Source organism: Canis lupus, chromosome X (assembly GCF_048164855.1).
Source record: "Canis lupus baileyi chromosome X, mCanLup2.hap1, whole genome shotgun sequence".
Lineage (NCBI taxonomy): Eukaryota > Metazoa > Chordata > Mammalia > Carnivora > Canidae > Canis > Canis lupus.
This window is the reverse complement of record NC_132876.1, coordinates 58,751,092-58,770,925: the sequence shown is the minus strand read 5'-3', so window position 1 is coordinate 58,770,925 and position 19,834 is coordinate 58,751,092. Positions and strand designations below refer to the sequence as shown.

Here is a 19,834-nt window from a genome sequence, read left to right as displayed (position 1 = left end):
GTTGAGCAATAAGTTTTGGCAAGGCTGTCTTTGACTCAAATTCTGAAAATGAGCCATGTTTCATGTCATATCATATACTATATATATCATCATATTTACCTGGATATCTAGGACTTCCAAGGTGGAATAAATGATAACCTCACTAGAAGAAAAATTCTCAAAATATATGACTGGAAAATAAACAGAAAAAGTGGTGAGGGGACAGGATTTGAATAACAAATTATTTCTTATTAAAGAGGAGTATATTTGTTTTATTTCTGTGCTTTCATGAAGGGATAAAACTTGAAAAATGAGAGAAGACATCAGCAATTGTGGAATATAGCTATTCTTCTTGGTGTATACTTAGTAGAAACTCATCATAATTTCTTTAATATCAAATGGAAAGTAGATACATGGATCACATGCATACAGATTTTAAATATATCATAAAAGACAAAATTAAGCAGTGTAGATAAAAAGAAATAATGTCATAAAATAATCTGTTTTTTAGCACATTCTCTATTATAATTTTAATGGATTTAAAATATGGTTTATGTGTGGTTAGAGGGTGGAAAATCAGGGTTAAAAATATAATTTTGAAGGCTGACACCATGCCAAGTGATAGTGGAAATCTTGGGAAGTGTTGGTGGAGATCAGAAAGCTCAATTTGAAGATTTTGAAGTAATAATCTTAATATAATATTATTGACTTTAACTTTACTTCATATTATTATTGACTTTTAACCTGATTATATTTAGCAGGGAACCATTTATAAAGTACCATTCCATATTCTATTCTGATTTTAACAACTCAAAGATAAGAAAAGAACATCAGGCATTCTAAAATACATACCAAAATCAGCCGTTTTAAAAGGATGAGGTTAAAAAAGGAACATTAGGGACAGTTGCTGTCATGCTTGTTTTATAGATGAAGAAACTGACGGTCATAGAGTTTCTTTGTTTTACTCCATGATTGATGAATAGATGATGGAGATAGATCCAGAGTTCAGGTCTTCTGGCTCAGTATTCTTACACTCAATCAAAGCAGGAACCAGAGAAGAGATGAAAATGGGCAAAGGAGAGAATGAATGAGGGATCTAGAGGGTATCAAAAGAGCCAAGAAATCACCAGTAAGGAAGATATATGTCTGTGGAGAGAATTTTCAGCAGGGTAAAATATTACCAAAGAGGTAAAAGAAATTCTGTTACAATCTTATGGGTAGTAAAGTTTGAGGCAAAAATTTTCATACATTAAAAATGAATTGTTTGACAAGGAGAAATAAGTTAACCAAACATCACAAACTTATCTGTGCTACTTCTGTTGGGTCCTTCTTAAACATACCATTTTCTTCTCGGGCTATTGCTATTATCCAGTTTGCATATTTTAAATCAGCTAAGCAGGAATAAAAAATTGTTAATTTTTATACTTAGCCATATTCATCTTTTGTTTGTTGAGAAACTAGTATTATGTATTATTAAAAGCCTTGTTAGGACCTTTATGTCCCTGGTGGAAGATCTCTCTTTTCTTAGAAGACACAGGAACATTTAGTGGAGGATACCAATGTATAATTACATTTTTTAAACTGTATATTCCCATGCAGTGAGGAAATTATTCAATAGATTTGTCATCAAAGCATGAAGTTAAAAATCTGTCTTTAGTAGATTTATCTTTTTTGCACCTGGACTTCCTCTTCTCTTTGAGTTAATTATAAAAAATAGATCCAGGCAAGATAAATATCAGAGAAAACAGATTATTGATGTTATCAATATTTATAGATGTGTTCATATGCATTTTACAGTTAATAAATGAAAATTGTATCTCATATAATTAAAGTTTGTTATATGAAGATAATTACTGACAAGTACGATAAGGTAATATCATTATAATTAGAAATTAAACTCTGTGAATCCAAGGATTTACATCCCTTACAAGGATTTACATCCCAAGGAGTAGGGAAACTTCTGAGTTTGGAATCAAGTAATTGGAACTATAGCTTTCAAGTGATGTCCTTAAAAGTTTATCAAAGCCAATGGTATCACAGATCACCATAATTACTATCAGTGCCATTTAAAGAGTTTGGGAAGGCTTTTCAAAGATTTACAGTTGATCATTATTATAGGAAAAATAGAAATTGGGAAATAATCAACTGTATATAAATTTTTTTAAATGGAAAAATAGAAGGAATGGTTATAATCATATTTCAAAAATTACATATTATAATCCAAATCAATTTATCCTTTTATCATATGGAAAATTAATGTATTTCTGTGTTCTTTCTGAATTTAGCTAGTCTGTCTAGCTCATGATTAAATCTGGGGCAGAATCCATCACTCTAAGTTATTTTTTGTATCCAACATTTCAGTATAGAAAATGATATCAAGTGTGGGTTAAAGTGTATTTTATGGAATATTTTCTTGTATCTGAGAAATTGAGAAAAAGAAGAAAAACACTTTTGCTTTCCTTATGCCACTATTGCTCAGTTTTATATAAAATTTCATGTACTATGAAGTTGGGAATGAAATACAAGACGTGAAAATTTTTTTCCTATATGACACCTCTTGAAATATTGAGTAGAAGGATGTAAAAATATCTATATCTACCTTGACTTCCATGATGGAACTCATCATAATGCACACTAAAAAATTCCAGATAAATCAGACTGGCAGGCAGTGTTTTCAGATATTCAGGCTGTTGCTCCCTGCTTCAACCCTGGGAAATATAGAGATTACTGTACAGATTCCTTTCAAAATATATCCAGTTGCTCCTTAGTCCCATGTTGCTATAACAAATGGTAGTAAGTTGTAACCCTGTTAACAGAATGGAATGTGATTTACATGATGACAAAGCAGATGGTTTACTGCCCAGCATCAGAAGGAAAGATTGGCTTCTAGGTCTTATGAATAGTTCTTTTTTGTTCAAAATTTGGACCAGAGAAACTTTTCTTATCAGTTTTTCTTTTCTGATTTTGGCTTCAAGAATTAACTCATTCAAGTTAATTTTACCTGCAACGAACTTCTTTGGAGATTATCTAAGAACAAAATTTAAAAATCTTTATCTCTCATCTCAGAAAATATAAACCTTTCTGGCATGTGAACCCTTTTCATTAAATGGCCTTTATTTCTTCTTCTTTCCCAATATAAAGAAGTTAAATTTCAGTAGCTCTAAATATAATAAATAGAAGGGGAAAAAACCCATCAGTTTATTTAAGAAGTACCCCCAGAACACTGTGTTAATGGATGGCAAAATTTGAGGAACTTGTATTATTTTTTTAAAGATTTTATTTGTTTATTCATGAGAGAGAGAGAGAGGCAGAGACACAGGCAGAGGGAGAAGCAGGCTCCATGCAGGGAACTTGACGTGGGACTTGATCCCGGGCCTCCAGGATCACGCCCTGGGCTGAAGGCAGCACTAAACTGCTAAGCCACCCAGGCTGCCTGAGGAACTTATATTAAATGAAAATTCTTTAATTGTACTAGGAATGAGAAAATACCTAGATATGAAAATAACTGAGACTCCTTATGAATGTAAACTGGACAAAGTCTTACTCTGCTTTCTGTGATATCAGAGTACTGGCTAATTAATTCTATGTTCTAAAACATTATTACTTTTTCTATCTTCATTCTTTATAATTATATTTTTTCTGTTTTTTTTTTATTTTAATTCAACTAGCCAACATACAGTACATCCTTATATTGAAGTTGAGCTAAACTCAGTGTTCAATTGTTGCCTTTTTAGTACTCTTCCTTTTTACCCAGAGATAAATGGATGGTTCTCTGTTCTGTAAAGGAAGCTGATAGAACACATTTTCATATCTTAATTTTTACAGCTCTTGTTGTGACTTACCACCAATGTATATTTGCAATTAAAGTTCATCTCCCTTTCTTTCTATTCTTTAGCATTCCAAGGGGGAAAAATTTAAATAATTATAAAGCTGATAAATACAAATAACCTTATCTTTTGGTCTTTATTCTACAATCTCATTTTTCTAGCCTTCTTAATAGAAATTACAGTTAAATATAAGGACTAAAGATATGTAAGATAAAAAAACTAATGTTTCACCAACTGTTTGAATAGATATCTGGTTCCACAATGGCTGACTGCACAGTAAGACAAAATTAGGGAAATTGTGTTATTCTCTCACTATAGGCAATTTATCACTTCAGTAGCCTCTAGAGCAGGAATTTCCTCAAGTTTATTCATAGTTATTTAAATTCCAGAATTGTTAGCTGGTTGATTTTTTATATTGACTCCTGAGGTAAGTTACAGTTGTAATGGAGGACTTGAACTATTTGGACAGCTGCTTGGAAATGTCATTCTATTAATAGCAAGACATGTGTCTGACTATGCCTACCATTCCCTTCCTTCATTACTACTTACTAACTATAAGATGACATGGTCACTTTCTCTCAAGGCTTCTAGGTCTTATGAATAGTTCTTCTTTCTTGTTCAAAATTTGGACCAGAGAAACTGTTCTTATTATGTTTTTCTTTTCTGAGAAATGAAATTGCCAAGAGTACAAGCCTTCAGACTCAGGTGATTTTTTTTCTTAGGATATGGGGGTGGAAACTAAATACTTGAGAGTCAGTAATCTTATGGGAGAGATACCAGAAGCTTAAGAAATTGGATTTTTTTTAATCTTAAAAAGCTGTTTTACAAAGTGTCTCCAAATAAATATTTTGTGAAATATAGAAATGTTGGTTGAATGTACAATCTGTAGATAATTGAATAACTGCACTAAAATACTAGTATGTAATGCATTTAAGCTTAATTCCCACAGAAGTAGAATTGAAGCTCACTGTGAATAAATTATAGTTCACTTTATGTTTGCCTTTCTTAACAGTTTAACTTCTCTTTAAAATACAGTTTCTTCTTCCTTGGCTATATATTCTTTATAAATTTTCTTGATTTTTTTTTCCCATAGGACAAAGTTGAAGAGCAAGATATGCAAGGAGAAGATCAGGTAAGAAAACAATAGGAACAGCAACAACAAAAAATCTATTGAGAAGTAAGTAAAAAATTATTTATTGCAATACTAAAGACTTAAAGATCAGATAGGATATACTGAGCTTTATAATTTTATGGTTCAAAGTATAGTTACTAAATTACTTTGGAATTGATACTATTGACAGCTGTCTGCAATGTGGGAAAAAGGAGTCAAATGGGATCTTTTCTTCTTAGTACACCAAATATCCAGCTGGAGACATCTGGATGACTGACTGGTTCATTTTGCATGGATATTATTTAATCCTGTTTCTGTAAAGGTTCTAGCACCTGATCTCTTTTGGCTCTGGGCTTTTGGATGTCATGGCTTTTGAATACATGGTCACCTCCTTTCTCTTCTGTACTATTCAAGCTGTGTGTGTGTGTGTGTGTGTGTGTGTGTGTGTGAGAGAGAGAGAGAGAGAGAGAGAGAGAGAAAGAAAGAGAGAGAGATGGTTATATAATGTTATCCAAGTAATTTCTGGACAATTGTGTTATTTTTTTGTTTCTGTAAGTCTGTAAGAGTTTCTAAATAGTGAGGACTTTTCTGTTTGTATCCATTTTTTTATGGTAACATATCTATTTACCAGAAAATTTCTCATAATTAATTTACTATTGTCTCAAAGATGTGTTTTTGCAAGTGAGAAGAGTTTGCAAGTGAATACACAAGAGGACTATTTTTTAGATGTTTATTTATTTATTCATGAGAGACACACAGAGAGAGGAAGACATAGGAAGAGGGAGAAGTAGGTTCCCCATGGGGAGCCCAATGCAGGACTTGATCCCAGGACCCTGGGATCATGACCTGAGCCAAAGGCAGATGCTCAACTACTGAACCACTCAGGTGCCTCCAGAAGGATTATTAAAGCATGTATGTATTTCAGCAAAGAGATACTGATTTTTCAATTTTTAGCCACAGAACTTAGAAAAACTACAATTACTATTTGAAAATAAATGATTTATCAGGTGTGTTTTCTTTTGCAAATTTGGCATTTCACACTCAGGGTTCAGGCTCAAGGTACACAATCTAATGTGTTCAAAAGAAGTAGAATCACTCACTTTCTTAAACAATTGGCCTTTAAAGTAAAGGGCTAAACATAATTTCTCTTTTTTTTAAGATTTATTGTTTTAAAGATTTTATTTATTTATTCATGAAAGACATAAAGAGAGAGGCAGAGACATAGGCAGAGGGAGAAGCAGACTCCCTGCAGGGAGCCCAGTGTGGGACTCGATCTCAGGACCCCAGGATCATGACCTGAGCCAAAGGCAGAGGCCCAACGATTGAGCCACCGAGGTGCCCCTATTTATTTATTTATTTATTTTAGAGAGAAAGAGAGTGAGAGTGAGCACAGTGGGGAGAAGCAGAAGGACAGGGAGAGAATCTCAGGTGGACTCCCCACTGAGGATGGAGCCCAACGCTGACTGATCTCCTAACCCTGAGATCATGACCCGACCTGAAATCAAGAGTCAGACATTTAACTGACTGAGCCACCCAGGCACCCCATAGAGGACTAAACATATTTTGTGAGGACATTTTCAGGAATTCACTTATTAGTGCTTTCTCTTACACATACACACACATACACACACACCACATATAGTTAGACACAGCAGGAATGAAAATGACACTTAGAGATGCATTTTTAAGTTGCTTTCTAGGCAATCAACTTAGTATAGATTGCTTATGTATGAACTCATAACATATGGATTTTTAAAAATATGCCATTATCATCCATACTGGGATTAAATTGGATACCTAAACAATCAGGAAATTGGATTAGCAGTGAATAATAAGATAGATATCTTGGACATAACCTAGTTGTAGAGTTGCTCTATTTAGTTACTTTGAGGAATGAAACAAACTTTCTCCTGAGTTTTGAGATTTGGAAGGATTCACATATATCTTTTGCTTCTAGTCACCTTTGGCCTACACTATTTTTTTAGTGTCTATAGTAGCTCCCAATGGGAAAAAGCAAATATATTTGCAATTGAAAATGGTTGTCAAACTTAAAGTTTTCAAGTAAAATTTTATCAAAATTCTGTTTCATTTTTTAAGATATTTATTTATTTATTTATTTATTTATTTATTTCAAAAGATTTTTCATTTATTTAATTGAGAAAGAGAGGGAGCAAGAGAGAGATCATAAGCAGGGGGAGGAGCAGAGTTAGAGGGAGAAGCAAAATCTCCACTGAGCAGGGAGTCTGATGTGGGGCTCAATCCCAGGACCCTGAGATCATGACCTGGCTCAAAGGCAGACACTTAACTGACTGAGCCACTCAAGTGCCCTGAGTTTTATTTATTATTTTGTAAATTTCAGTATAATTGACACACAGTGTTACTTAGTTTCAGGCACACAACATTGTGGTTCAACAGTTCTATATATTACTTGGTGCTTTCATTATAAGTGTACTGTTAATCCCCTTCACCTATTTCACCCATCCTCCCACCCACCTCCCCTCTGGCAACCACCAGTTTGATCTCTATGTATTTAAGAATCTGAGTTAGTTTTTTGTTGCCTTTGTTTGTCTCTTTTTCTTTATTCATTTGTTTTGTTTTTTTTTTGTTTTTTTTTGTTTTTTTTTGTTTTGTTTTTTAAATAACATGTATGAGTGAAATCATATGGTATTTATCTTTCTCTGATTGTCTCTGCTGCTCTCTCTCTCTTCTCTGTATCTCTCATTAATAAATAAAATAAAATCTGAAAAAAAATGCTATTTCATTAAAAATGCTATTTCATTAAAATGCTTATTTTGGGCCATCAGATTCATTTAACTACAGATACTTCTGGTTGTTGTAGAATTTTTTTATTAGTTTTTAATTGAAGGGTATTATTGGAAATGCATTCAATTATTTGGGGGTATGGCATCTCAAAGAAATCACATCTTTAAATTATTCAGAATTGGAATTTAGAATTCAGATTTAGAATTTGAGCTCTAGAGTCAGGCTGCCTAAGTTTACATTTCAGGTGAAACTTAATAGCTGTGATGTTGCACACATTACTTAATGGCTCAGTGCTTCCCTTGCTTTATCTGCAAAATAGAGATCATGACAACGCTAAAATTGTTGTAAATATTACCTGAGATAATTTGCTTTAATTTTTTAAAGATCTTATTTATTTATTCATGAGAGACAGGGAGAGAGAGGCAGAGACATAGGCAGAGGGAGAAGCAGGCTCCCTGCGGGGAGCCTGATGCTGAACTTGATCCCAGGAACCCAGGATCACTCCCTGACCCAAAGGCAGACGCTCAGCCACTGAGCACCCAGGCATCCCTAGCTTTAAGTTTTGTATATAGTGCTTAATATTAGCTGTAGCAGCTATTTCTCTTCCTTTACTCTTCCTTCCACTCCATTGCCGCTGCACCTCCTCCTCCTATTCCTCCTCTTTCTCCACCATAGTAGTAGTAATATTAGTATTGGAGAGCTGTATCCTGCAGTCTCCTGGCCTTCTGCTCCAATACACACTACAAATTTTATTCAGAATAATCTTTCTTTGGCATTATCCTCAAACACTCTTTTGTGGAAAAACCCAACTGATTAAAATCAGACCGCCTAAATCTACCATTAAAATTCTTTGTTAGTTTAATCCTTATCTTTAATGCTAGCTCTCCAATTCATTTTCAGCATTCCTGACTTTTCTACTTTATTTCAGGCAATTACATCCTCTTGCTATTGCTGGTCAAAAACAACAGGTGTTAAAAATGAAAAGGAAAGGAGGCCAGCTATCTTTAAAAATTGTGATGGTAACAAAAAAAAGGAATAATATTAACAGCTTACGTTTGTAAGCTTTACCATCTGCAAAATACATACATATATATATATATATATATATGTGTGTATGAAGTTTGTATATATATGATATATATATATATATATATATATATATATATATATATATATGGTGTGTGTGTGTGTGTGTGTGTGTGTATGTATACTTTTAGGCTTACAAAATGCTTTACAGATCCTTACCAAACTTTTCCTCATTCAGACAGGGGCAAGGATTTCTCTAAAGGAATCAACATACATAAATAATATATAAATGTGAGGGTATTAGAATAAACCATGAGTATTCTATTTTTTTACCATATAACATTGTATGTTAGCCATTAGCTTTTTAAAAAATATTTTATTTATTTATTCATGAGAGACACAGAGAGAGAGGCAGAGACCTAGGCAGAGGGAGAAGCAGGCTCCCTGTGGGGAGCCCGATGCTGGACTCTGTCCCAGTACCCTGGGATCATGACCTGAGCCAAAGGTAAACACTCAACCACTGAGCCACTCAGGTGCCCCAAGCATAAACTTTTTACTATAAGCTTTCTTATAACATATAGATGAGTAAATTCAGAACTGATGATCAAGTTCTTAAGGATATACAAGAGACAACACTTTTCAACTAGGAGTTCATGAGGAATGGTCATCTCAAGTAAAAAAAAAAAAAAGAGGTTGAGAGATTGTGGAGCACAGTGTATATTTGAGAGATAATGAAAGACCATAACTTTTTTTTATAAGGATTTAAAAGGAAGGATCAGCCTTGAGAGTCATTGTAGTAGATATCTGTTAATGTTTTGCATTTCTGTGAATAGAAGTTGTAGAGAAATCATAGTCTAATATAGAGTCCTAACCCCTTGATTCATAGGACCCAAAGAGAGTACTGTTGACTGTTTAAAGAGTCATTTTTAGGAATGCCTGGGTGGCTCAGTGGTTGAGCGTCTGCCTTCAGCTCAGAGCGTGATCCTGGAATCCCGAGATTTAGTCCCAGGATTGAGTCCCCGGATGGAGTCTGGCATCGGGCTCCCTGTGGGGAGTATGCTTCTCCTTCTGCCTATTTCTCTGCCTCTCTTTGTGTGTCTTTTATGAATAAAATAAATAAAATCTTTTTCAAAAAGAGTAATTTTTGTAGAGTCCTTTTCCCTCATGTTTTGGTTATCACCACACTTCATAGAGAAGAGAAAAATAGTTATCTTTGCTTTTGCCACATGTCAAAGTACTCAGGATTCTTATTATCCTTGAATGTTATGCCCTTTTTAGATGGCAGGGATTTTGTATTTATTATCTTTGCATCTATGTACTAAAGCTTAACTATTTTAGCAGAATGAATAAAAATTGCCTTTAAAAAATGAAATAATAAATCAACAGTGTACTGGTAAATGCCCAATTGGTTGCCTGGAAAAATAAGGGCATGATATATAAATATAGATTTAGATAGATATATAAATATACATAAACATGTATGATATATGTAAATTTTTCTTCAGGTGTGTAGCACATAATTAAAAATATCAAAATGCATGATATCCTTTATTATAAATTCCATATAGCCAATTAATTTTCAGAGGATACTTTCATTGATTTTTTTACATTTTTATTTTAATTCCAGTTAGCTAACATACAGTGCTATATTTCAATATGACAATATAGTTGTACAATATAGTGATTCAGCAATTCCATGCATCACCCAGTGCTCATCACAAATGTACTCCTTAATCTGCATCATCTATTTAACACAGTGCCCCACTGCCCTCCCCTCTGGTAACCATCAGATTGTTCTCTATAATTAAGAGTCTCTTTTTTATTTTATTTACTTTTTATTAAAAAATTTTAAAGTTTTTATAATATGAGTTTTGAAAATTTATATTCTCTTTAATGACAGATTCATATTATGTTTACATATGTGCATTAAATTTACTCATAAAATATCTGATTACATTTAATTTAATTAGTTAATAGACTAATTATGTAGAATAAATTTTATAAAAGTATGTCAGCTGCTAACCAAATACTGTTGGGAGTTTTATATGATCTAGCTTAAAAAATCCTCAGGCTTTTAACAAGTATCTGGTTGGCTAAATGAAGCAGAAAAATGTTAACAAAAACGATATACTACCACTATTATATTTTATTTTATCATTCTATTATTTGTTTTTTTTTTATTATTTGTTCTGTGTATAACCTCTTCTGCATTTAGCAGTCTATATTAAGTTATGGTCACACAAGTTTGAACCAATTCTTTGCTCCTCTCCTCCCTATATTTTAGGTATAAGTTGTTATATTTTACATCCTTTTATTTTGTGAATTCCTTGATTTTTTTTACAGAAATATTCATTTTTACTGCTTTTGTGTTTCCTATCTCCATACTCTCACTTTTGGTGTCTCCTTTCCACTCAGAAAATCCCCTTTAATATTTCTTGCAGGGCTGATTTAGTGGTCATAGACTCTTTTAGTTTTTGTTTCTCTGGGAAGCTCTTCATCTCTTCTCCTATTCTGAATGATAGATTTATATGGGTATTCTCAGGTGCATATTTTTCCCATTCGGCACATTGAATATATCATGCCAGTATTTTCTGGCTTGCCATGTTTCTGTTGAGAAATCTGCAGCTAGCCTTATGGATATTAATTTGTAACTTAAGGACTTCTTTTGTTGATGCTTTTAAGATTTTTTTTATCACTTTCTTTTGCAAATTTTATTATAACATATCTTAGTATTGGCCTGTTTTTGTTGATTTTGATATTGATTTTGATTTTATTGATTTCTCTGTGCCACCTGTATATGGATATCTGTTTAATTCCTCAGATTTAAGGAAACTTTCAGCTATTATTTCCTCAAATATATTTTCTGTCTTCTTTCTTATCTCTTCTTCTTCTGAGACTCCTACAATATGAATGTTATTACATTTGATGGAGTCATTAATTTCCCTAAGTCTGTTCTTGTTTTGCATAATTGTAATTTCTCTCTTTTGGTCAGCTCGATTACTTTCCATTACTCTGTCATCTAGGTCACTGAATTCCTTCCTCTGCTTCTTCCATCTTGCTGTTCATTCCATCAAGCATGTTTCTCATTTCATTTATTAAGCCATTTATCTCTGCTGTGTTATTTGTTATCTTTGTGTTAAGAGTCTTACTCATGTCTTCTGTTCTTTTATCAAATCCAGTGAGCACGTTTCTGATCAGTGCTTTAAATTATCTATCAGGCATGTTACTTATATCTGTTTCACTTAGATCTCTGGCTGTGGACTTGTTCTGTTCTTTCATTTGGGATAAATTTCTCTGTCTCTTCATTTTGTCTGCCTCCCTGTGTCTGTTTCTATGTATTAAGAAATAAAGGTAAGAAAAGCTAAGAAAGAAAGAAAGAAAGAAAGAAAGAAAGAAAGAAAGAAAGAAAGAAAGAAAGAAAGAAGAAAGAAAGAAAACTCAGCTATGTCTATGTCTTCTACTCTGGAAAGTAGTGACTTTATCAAGAAGAGGTTCTGCAGTGCCCAGGCACTTCAAAAGAATATCTTATGTGTGCTGCTTATGCCCTATTCTGTCTGAGTCACTTTTACTTTTAGTCCAGTCATCTGCACTGACTCTTTGCTTGCTGTGAGCTGTGCTTGCTCTCTGTGGCATTAGTGGGACCCAGGCAAATCAGCTCTGAGGGACTATGCCTACTGGATAACTTGGGAGTGGGGCGACAGTGTTAGCAAAATTTGTGCTGAGCCACTAGCCCAGTGCTGGATCTCCTGGAGTACTGTGGTGGCTGGAGGATGCATGCTCTGGTGGCTGGAGTTTGAGGCTGGGCCCTATGTTCGAGCCCAGTGGCTGGAGTTTGTGGCTGGGAGGATCTGGACTCAGCAAGTGATGGTGGCTGGAGGCACACAGCTGGATGCAGAGCCTGGGCATGGTGTGCTGCTACAGCTATCTGCTTTCATTGATTTTTGATGAACTCTGTATTTGCAATTTACAAATGAACATAATTTCACCATAAATATTAGGTGATATTTTTATGTTAATGACCTATAAAAATACAACAATTAATGTGCATATTGAAAGTTCGCTCATTAATAATATGAATTATTTCTTTGTTGAATCAAATGATACTTTTTGAATCTCAGAAGATTATTTACACAATGTTTTGTGACATTCACAATAGAATAGCTACAGACATGGACAGTCACACTTTTAGTCTGGATCATTAATATTTTTCTTCACTTTCATAAATCTAAACAGTGAGTAAAAACAATAAATCAAGACTTGATTTGTAGAATCAGAAGTTTGTCAGTTTCCATGATGTAGATATCCTGTTTGTGTCTGATCTCAGTCCACCATGATGATGCAGTTAGGAAGAAATATATAGTCGTACAATAGATTTAAATGACTCGAGAATGGAGTAGAAAATGTGGTAAAACAACAAAAAGTGAGTTTTGAGCATATACTACCTTTGTTGTTAGCATAATTCAAATAATTATAAGCTTATTTTATTTATTTTTAATAATGGCTATATATAACAACCAGCTTGCCAAATTTCTGATAATTCACCAATTACCTCTAGCAAGCCAGTGAAAGCCAGCTTTAGTATACCACTGAAAAATAAGGACAAACATTATATGGTTTCATTCATTCAGAGAATATAAAAAATAGTGAAAGGGATTAAAGGGGAAAGGAGAGAAAATGAGTGGGAAATATCAGAGAGGGTGACAAAACACAAGAGACTCCTAACTCTGGGAAACAAAAAAAGGGGTGGTGGAAGGGGAGGTTGGCAGGGGGATGGGATGACTGGGTGACGGGCCCTGAGGGGGGTCTTGATGGGATGAGCACTGAGTGTTATAGTATATGTTGGCCATTTGAACCCCAATAAAAAATATACAAATAGTATTACTGATTCATTAAAAATCTGTAAGTGATGCTGGGTGTTATCAAGCATATTTTTAATGAGATATAATTAACTAATAACATTATATACATTTAAGGTATACAACCATGTTGATTTGATATATTTATATATTGCAAAATAATTACTACTGTAGCATTGCCTGACACCTCTATCCTATCACATAAGTATTATTATTTTTCTGTGATAAGAACATTTAATATCTCATCTCAGCAATTTTGAAGTATATCATTGTTGACTATAATCACAATGTTGCATATTAGATCCCCAGAACTTACACATCTTCTAATAGTTTGGACCGTTTGATCAGTATCTCCCCATTTTCCCAAGGCCCAGCCTCTGGTAACTGCAATTTTGCTCTCTGATTCTGTGAATTCATCTTTTTTTTTTTTTTTTTACATGTAAAACAAAACCACAATGAGATATCACCTCACACCTGTTAGAATGGTTGTCATCAAAAAGACAAGATATAACAAGTGTTGTTGAGGATATGGAGAAAGGGAACACTTGTGCACTACTGGTGGGGATGTAAATTGGTATAGACACTAAGGAAAGTAGCAGGGAAGTTTCTTTTAAAATTATAAATAGAACTACAGTATGATCCAGCACTCCTACTTCTGCATTTTTTTCTAAAAAAAAAATGAAAACAGGATATCAAAACATATTTACTCTTCCATGTTTATTCCAACATTATTCACAACAGCCAAGATATGGAAACAACCTAAGTGTCTGTTAATGAATGAATAGATAAAAGAAGGCATATATATATAGTAGAATATTATTCACACATGAGAATGAATGAAATCCTGTTATTCATGACAACATGCATGATATGCCTTATTTTTTGGAATGTAAAAAACCTAACCCCATACCCAGCATGTTTATCATACAGAGGAACTCCCTGTAGGAAAGTATCAACTGTTAAAATGATTACTACCCATAAACCCTGTCAATGCAAAGGTCTGCCTATTGAATGGTATCTTTAGTATTATTTGTGGTACATATATAGCATCCTTCTTTGAAAAACTTTCAGTAAGTTTTTAAATAATAAATTCACCACCAAATATAATGGGAGTAGGAAATACCAGGATGAGAAAAAAATAAAGAGAGGAGTCTGAGGTGAAGGACACTGAGATATGGAGATAGTAGCAAGAGACATCCATCTCAATAGTAGCACTGGAAAAGGTAACTCCAGTAGTGTATTTTCTATTCCTGCCATAATAAATTACCACAAATTTAAGGCTTTACCACACCACCAATTTATTATTTTATAGTTTTGTAGATTGGAAGTCTGGTATAGGTCTGAATAGGCTAAAATCAAGGTCTCTGAAGAGCTGCTTTTCCTTTCTTATTATACCAGGGGAAAATCCATTACCTTGTTCATTCAGATTAGTGTCAGAATTCAGTTTCTTACAGTTGTAGGGCTAAGGTCCTTGTATCTTTGCTGGCTGTCACTGAGAGTGATTCCCAGCTACTGGAGGCCACTCACATTCTTTGCCTCATAGGCCCCACACTTCATCTTCAAAGCCAGACATGGCTGATTGAATCTCATGCTTTCCATCTCTTCTGCCTCTCCTTTATGACATTTTTGTGAATTTTTCTGACCTCTTTTGCTTTTAATGGCCCATTTATTGCACTAGGCCCATGTGAATTATTCAGCATAATCTTCCCATTTTTGAGGTTGATTTTTAAGCAATTTTAATTCCCTTTTGCCACATATCATAACACATTCACAGGTTCCAGGGATTATGACATGAAAATCTTTGGAAAGGGCCACTATCCTGCTTACCACATCAGAGCTTTTCTATAAACAATATTTGAAGTCAATGATCTTTATTTTTGCTTTTACCCATTTTGGTCTTAAGGAACGGTGCCCTACTGCTCTCTTTTTTTCATCTATCCCTCAGGAACATATGTTTTTAGACATTTTATTCACCCATAAGTGTAAATAGCTAAAAACTGTTTTTGCAGGGAAGTCACATTGTGTTTAGATAAAATATTTTCCATATTTTACTTCAAGCAGCTAATTATTAATCATATTAGTACTGTGTGACCTTATTTAAGTTATTTAACTTCTATAATCTTCAGTTTTTTCATCTACTGAATAGAGATCAAACAGATCCCTTGCAACACTGTTGTGATGATTAGAAATAATATGAGTAAATCCTGAGTCCAGTGTCTAGCATATAGTAGGGGTTCAATAAATGGTATCTGTTGTAATTATAAGCTATTATTTCATTTACTATGTTGCATTTGAAGTAAGTTTCGTTTAGGTTTGGATCACTAATTATGTACCATGTGTATAATGTGTACTTACAGCCAAATGATTATATTTCACACTAAGAAATTCACAAAGTATTAGTCTCTAGCTTTGATAATTCTAATTTAAATAATTGACATATTTAACATAGTGTAAGAATAATTTTCAGAATAAATTATTATATCTTTGAAACTCCTAATAAATGCTTATTATCCATTAATATTAACAGATAATAAGGACTTTTCTTTGAACAAAGACACCATTTACATTATGATATATTTGGCTGTTTAGCCATATAAAATTGTAAGCCATCTTTGACTTTAAAAGACCTAAATGTGAGACCTGAAACCATAAAAATTCTAGAGGAGAACACAGGCAGTAACCTCTTTGACATTAGCTGTAGCAAATTCTTTTTAGATATGTCTTTGAGGCAAAGGAGACAAAAGAAAAAAACTATTAGGGCTTCATCAAAATAAAAGCTTCTGCACAGCAAAGGTAATAATCAGCAAAACTAAAAGGTAACCTACTGAATGAGAGAAGATATTTGCATATGACATATCTGATAAAGGGTTAGTATCCAAAATATATAAAGAACTTATATGGGATCCCTGGGTGTCTCAGTGGTTTAGCACCTGCCTTTGGCCCAGGGTGTGATCCTGGAGTCCTGGGATCCAGTCCCACATCAGAGCCTGCTTCTCCCTCTGCCTGTGTCTCTGCCTCTCTCTCTCTCTCTCTCTCTCTGTGTGTGTCTCTCATGAATAAATAAAATCTTTAAAAAAATAACTTATAAAACTCAACATACAAGAAATGAATGATCCAATTTAAAAATGGGAAGAAGACAAAAATAGATATTTTCCCAAGAAAGACATCCAGACATCTGGACATCAAGATGGCCAACAGACACATGAAAAGATGCTCAGTATCACTCATCATTAGAGAAATGCAAATCAAACCTGCAGTGAGATATCACCTCATACTTGTCAGAATGGGGAAAATCAAAAGTAAAATAACCAACAGGTGTTGGGGAGGATGTGGAGGAAGGGTAACCCTCTTGCACTGTTGGCGGGAATGAAAACTTTTGCATCCACTCTGGAAAACAGTATGGAAGTTCTTTAATAAGTTAAAAATGGAACTATGCTACCATCCAGCAATTGTACTACTAGATATTTACCCAAAAAATACAAAGATACTAATTCAAGGGGATACATGCACCCCTATGTTTTTAGCAGCATTATCTACAATAGCCAAATTCTAAAAACAGCTCAAGTGTCCATCATCTAATGAATGGATAAAGAAGACATGATAAAACATGGCTAACACAAGTGCCTGTGTGGCTCAGTAAGCTGAATGTCCTGACTCTTGGCTTTGGCTTAGGTCATGATCTCAAGGTCCTGGGAGAGAGCCTCATTTTGGGCTCTGTATTCAATGTGGAGTCTGCTTGGGATTCTTTCCCCCTCTCGCTCCCTCTGGTCCCCGCCCCTCACCAGCTCACAATCTCTCTTTAAAATAGATAGATAGATGATAGATAGATAGATAGATAGATAAATAAATAAATAAATAAATAAATAAATAAATAAATAAAATCTTTTAAAAGATTTTATCTTTAAAAAAGAAAATGCCTCAAGTGGCATCTGGGTGGCTCAGTCAGTTAAACATTCAACTCTTGGTTTCAGCTTAGGTCATGATCTCATGGGTCAGGAGATCAGGCCTTGTGTTGGGCTCCATGCTCAGTGCAGGGTTTGGTTAAACATTTTCTAACTTTATCCCTCCCCTCTCTCTCTAAAAGAAATAAATAAATCTTTAGAAAATAATTAAAAATAAAATAAAATGATTAAAATACACATGAAAAGATGTCAACACTACTCATTATCAGGAAAATACAGATGAAAACTACAACGAATATCACCTCACGCCAGTCAGAATGGCTAAAATTAACAACACAGGAAATAACATGCATTGACAAGGATGTAAAGAAAGGGTAACCCTCTTATACTGTTGGTAGTAATGCAAACTGGTGCAGCCATTCTGGAAAGAAGATTGAGCAAGAACTTCCCTCAAAAGTTAGAAATAGAATTATCCTACCATCCAGCAATTGCACTACTAGGTATTTACCCAAAGGATACAAAAATACTGATTGGAAGGGATACATGCACCCCAATGTTTATAGCAGCATTTTCAACAATAGCCAAATTATGGAAAAAGCCCCAATGTCCACCAACTGATGAATAGTTAAAGAAGATGTGGCATACACACACACACACACACACACACACACACACACACAATGGACTATTACTTGGCCATAAAAAGAATGAAATCTTGCCATTTGCAGTGATGTGGATAGAGCTAGAAAGCATAATGCTAGGCAAAATAAGTCAGTCAGAGAAGGACAAATAGCATATGATTTCACTTACATGTGAAATTGAAGAAACAAAACAAATGAGTAAAGAGAACAAAAAGAGGCAAACCAAGAAAAAGACTCAACTATAGAGAATAAACTAATGGTTACCAGAGGGGAGGTGGGTGGGTGGATAGGTTACATAAGTGAGGGTACTTTAGTAGCACACTTATGATGAACACTGAGTGTTATATAGAAGCATTGGATCACTATATTGTACACCTGAAACTAATATTACACTGTAAATTAACTAACTGGAATTTCAATACATTTAAAAAAAAATTCAACTACTTGACTACTCTATATACAACTAGCTCCCAAGATATGCTGATTTTTCCTTTTTCAATTTTTAAAATCCACCTCATTTCAATTCTTTCTAATGAGGTACAGGGTTTGGCTATGCTGGCTAATGACTTAATGAGATAGAGATGAGAGTCATGAAAATCATACAGATTAAAAAATTATCAGATTCTGTAAGTCAGGATAATTATATATAATTCTTCTAAAGATTTATAAAAACTCCCTTGGCTTTATTAAAAGCAATCATTTTTCCTTTAATGACACTGACACTCAATAGTTTACAGAGGATAGTAACATTTTTAAGTAAAATATTCAGCCACTTCTAGGCAATTCATCCCCGTATACCTGGATATTTTGAGTCATTCTGCCTCTCATATGCTATCTTTTGGCAACCTTTAATGGCACAACTACACATCTGGAACATTACTTATCTTTTTTTTAAGATTTTATTTATTCATGAGAGATGCAGAGAGAAGCAAAGACATAGGCCGAGGGAGAAGCAGGCTCCCTGCAGGGAGCTCAATGCTGGACTCCATCCCAGGATCTTGGGATCGCAGCCTGAGCCAAAGGCAAACGCTCAACCACTGACCAGTCCAGGCGTCCCAGGAATATTACTTAACTTTTAAAAGTAATATCTTCTTCTGAGAACAATGTAATGGTTAAATGTAGCCTCAAGAATCAGACCACATGGGATTGAGTAGGAAGAAAACAAACAAGCAAAGGAAAAAAGACAAAGAAAATAAACAACACTCATAGGGGAGGTAAGTGGGAGGAGGGGTGAAATAGATAAAGGGGATCAAGAGTAGACATCTTAGTGACTACTGAACAATGTATAGAATTGCTGAATCATTATATTGTACACTTGAAACAAAGACAACACTGTATTTTAATTATACTTTAGTAAAAGAAAGAAAAACGGATAAACTATAAAGAAAATAATATTTTCCATGCTTTGTTAGTGACAAGTGACATTTTATGAATTATATCTAATACTGGCCTTCCTAAAGTATGCTTTTACTATAGTTTGGACTTTTAAGACATCCTATTAAAAATTTTCAAAAGTTGGTTTTAATGTAATGTAGTTCTATGTTTTCCATTTAAAGAAAATATCCAATTTCCATGTCAGAAGCTTTTCAGGGTGTTCTTTTATTCCCCAATATCCTTGGACCTTTATACAACAAATACATAAATAAAGCAAATAAATAAATATGTCAAAAATGTCCAATTCCATCTAACTATTGATTTTTTTAATGCCCTCCTTTCCTACCCCATTCAT

General features: G+C 34.0%; 1 protein-coding gene across 4 annotated transcripts in view; it reads left to right on the top strand.

Annotated features, from left to right (window-relative positions):
* The window catches only part of LOC140627314 (uncharacterized), a 290,030-nt gene that overhangs the window by 63,545 nt on the left and 206,651 nt on the right, over window positions 1-19,834 (top strand). For all 4 annotated transcript variants that reach the window (XR_012026135.1, XM_072815491.1, XM_072815489.1 and 1 more), the window contains exon 5: window positions 4,900-4,938. Coding sequence is in view for 3 of the 4 variants with exons in the window: in XM_072815491.1 (XP_072671592.1) it covers window positions 4,900-4,938 (39 nt within the window). In the remaining variant the exon portion in view is untranslated. The remainder of the gene's footprint in view (window positions 1-4,899; window positions 4,939-19,834) is intronic.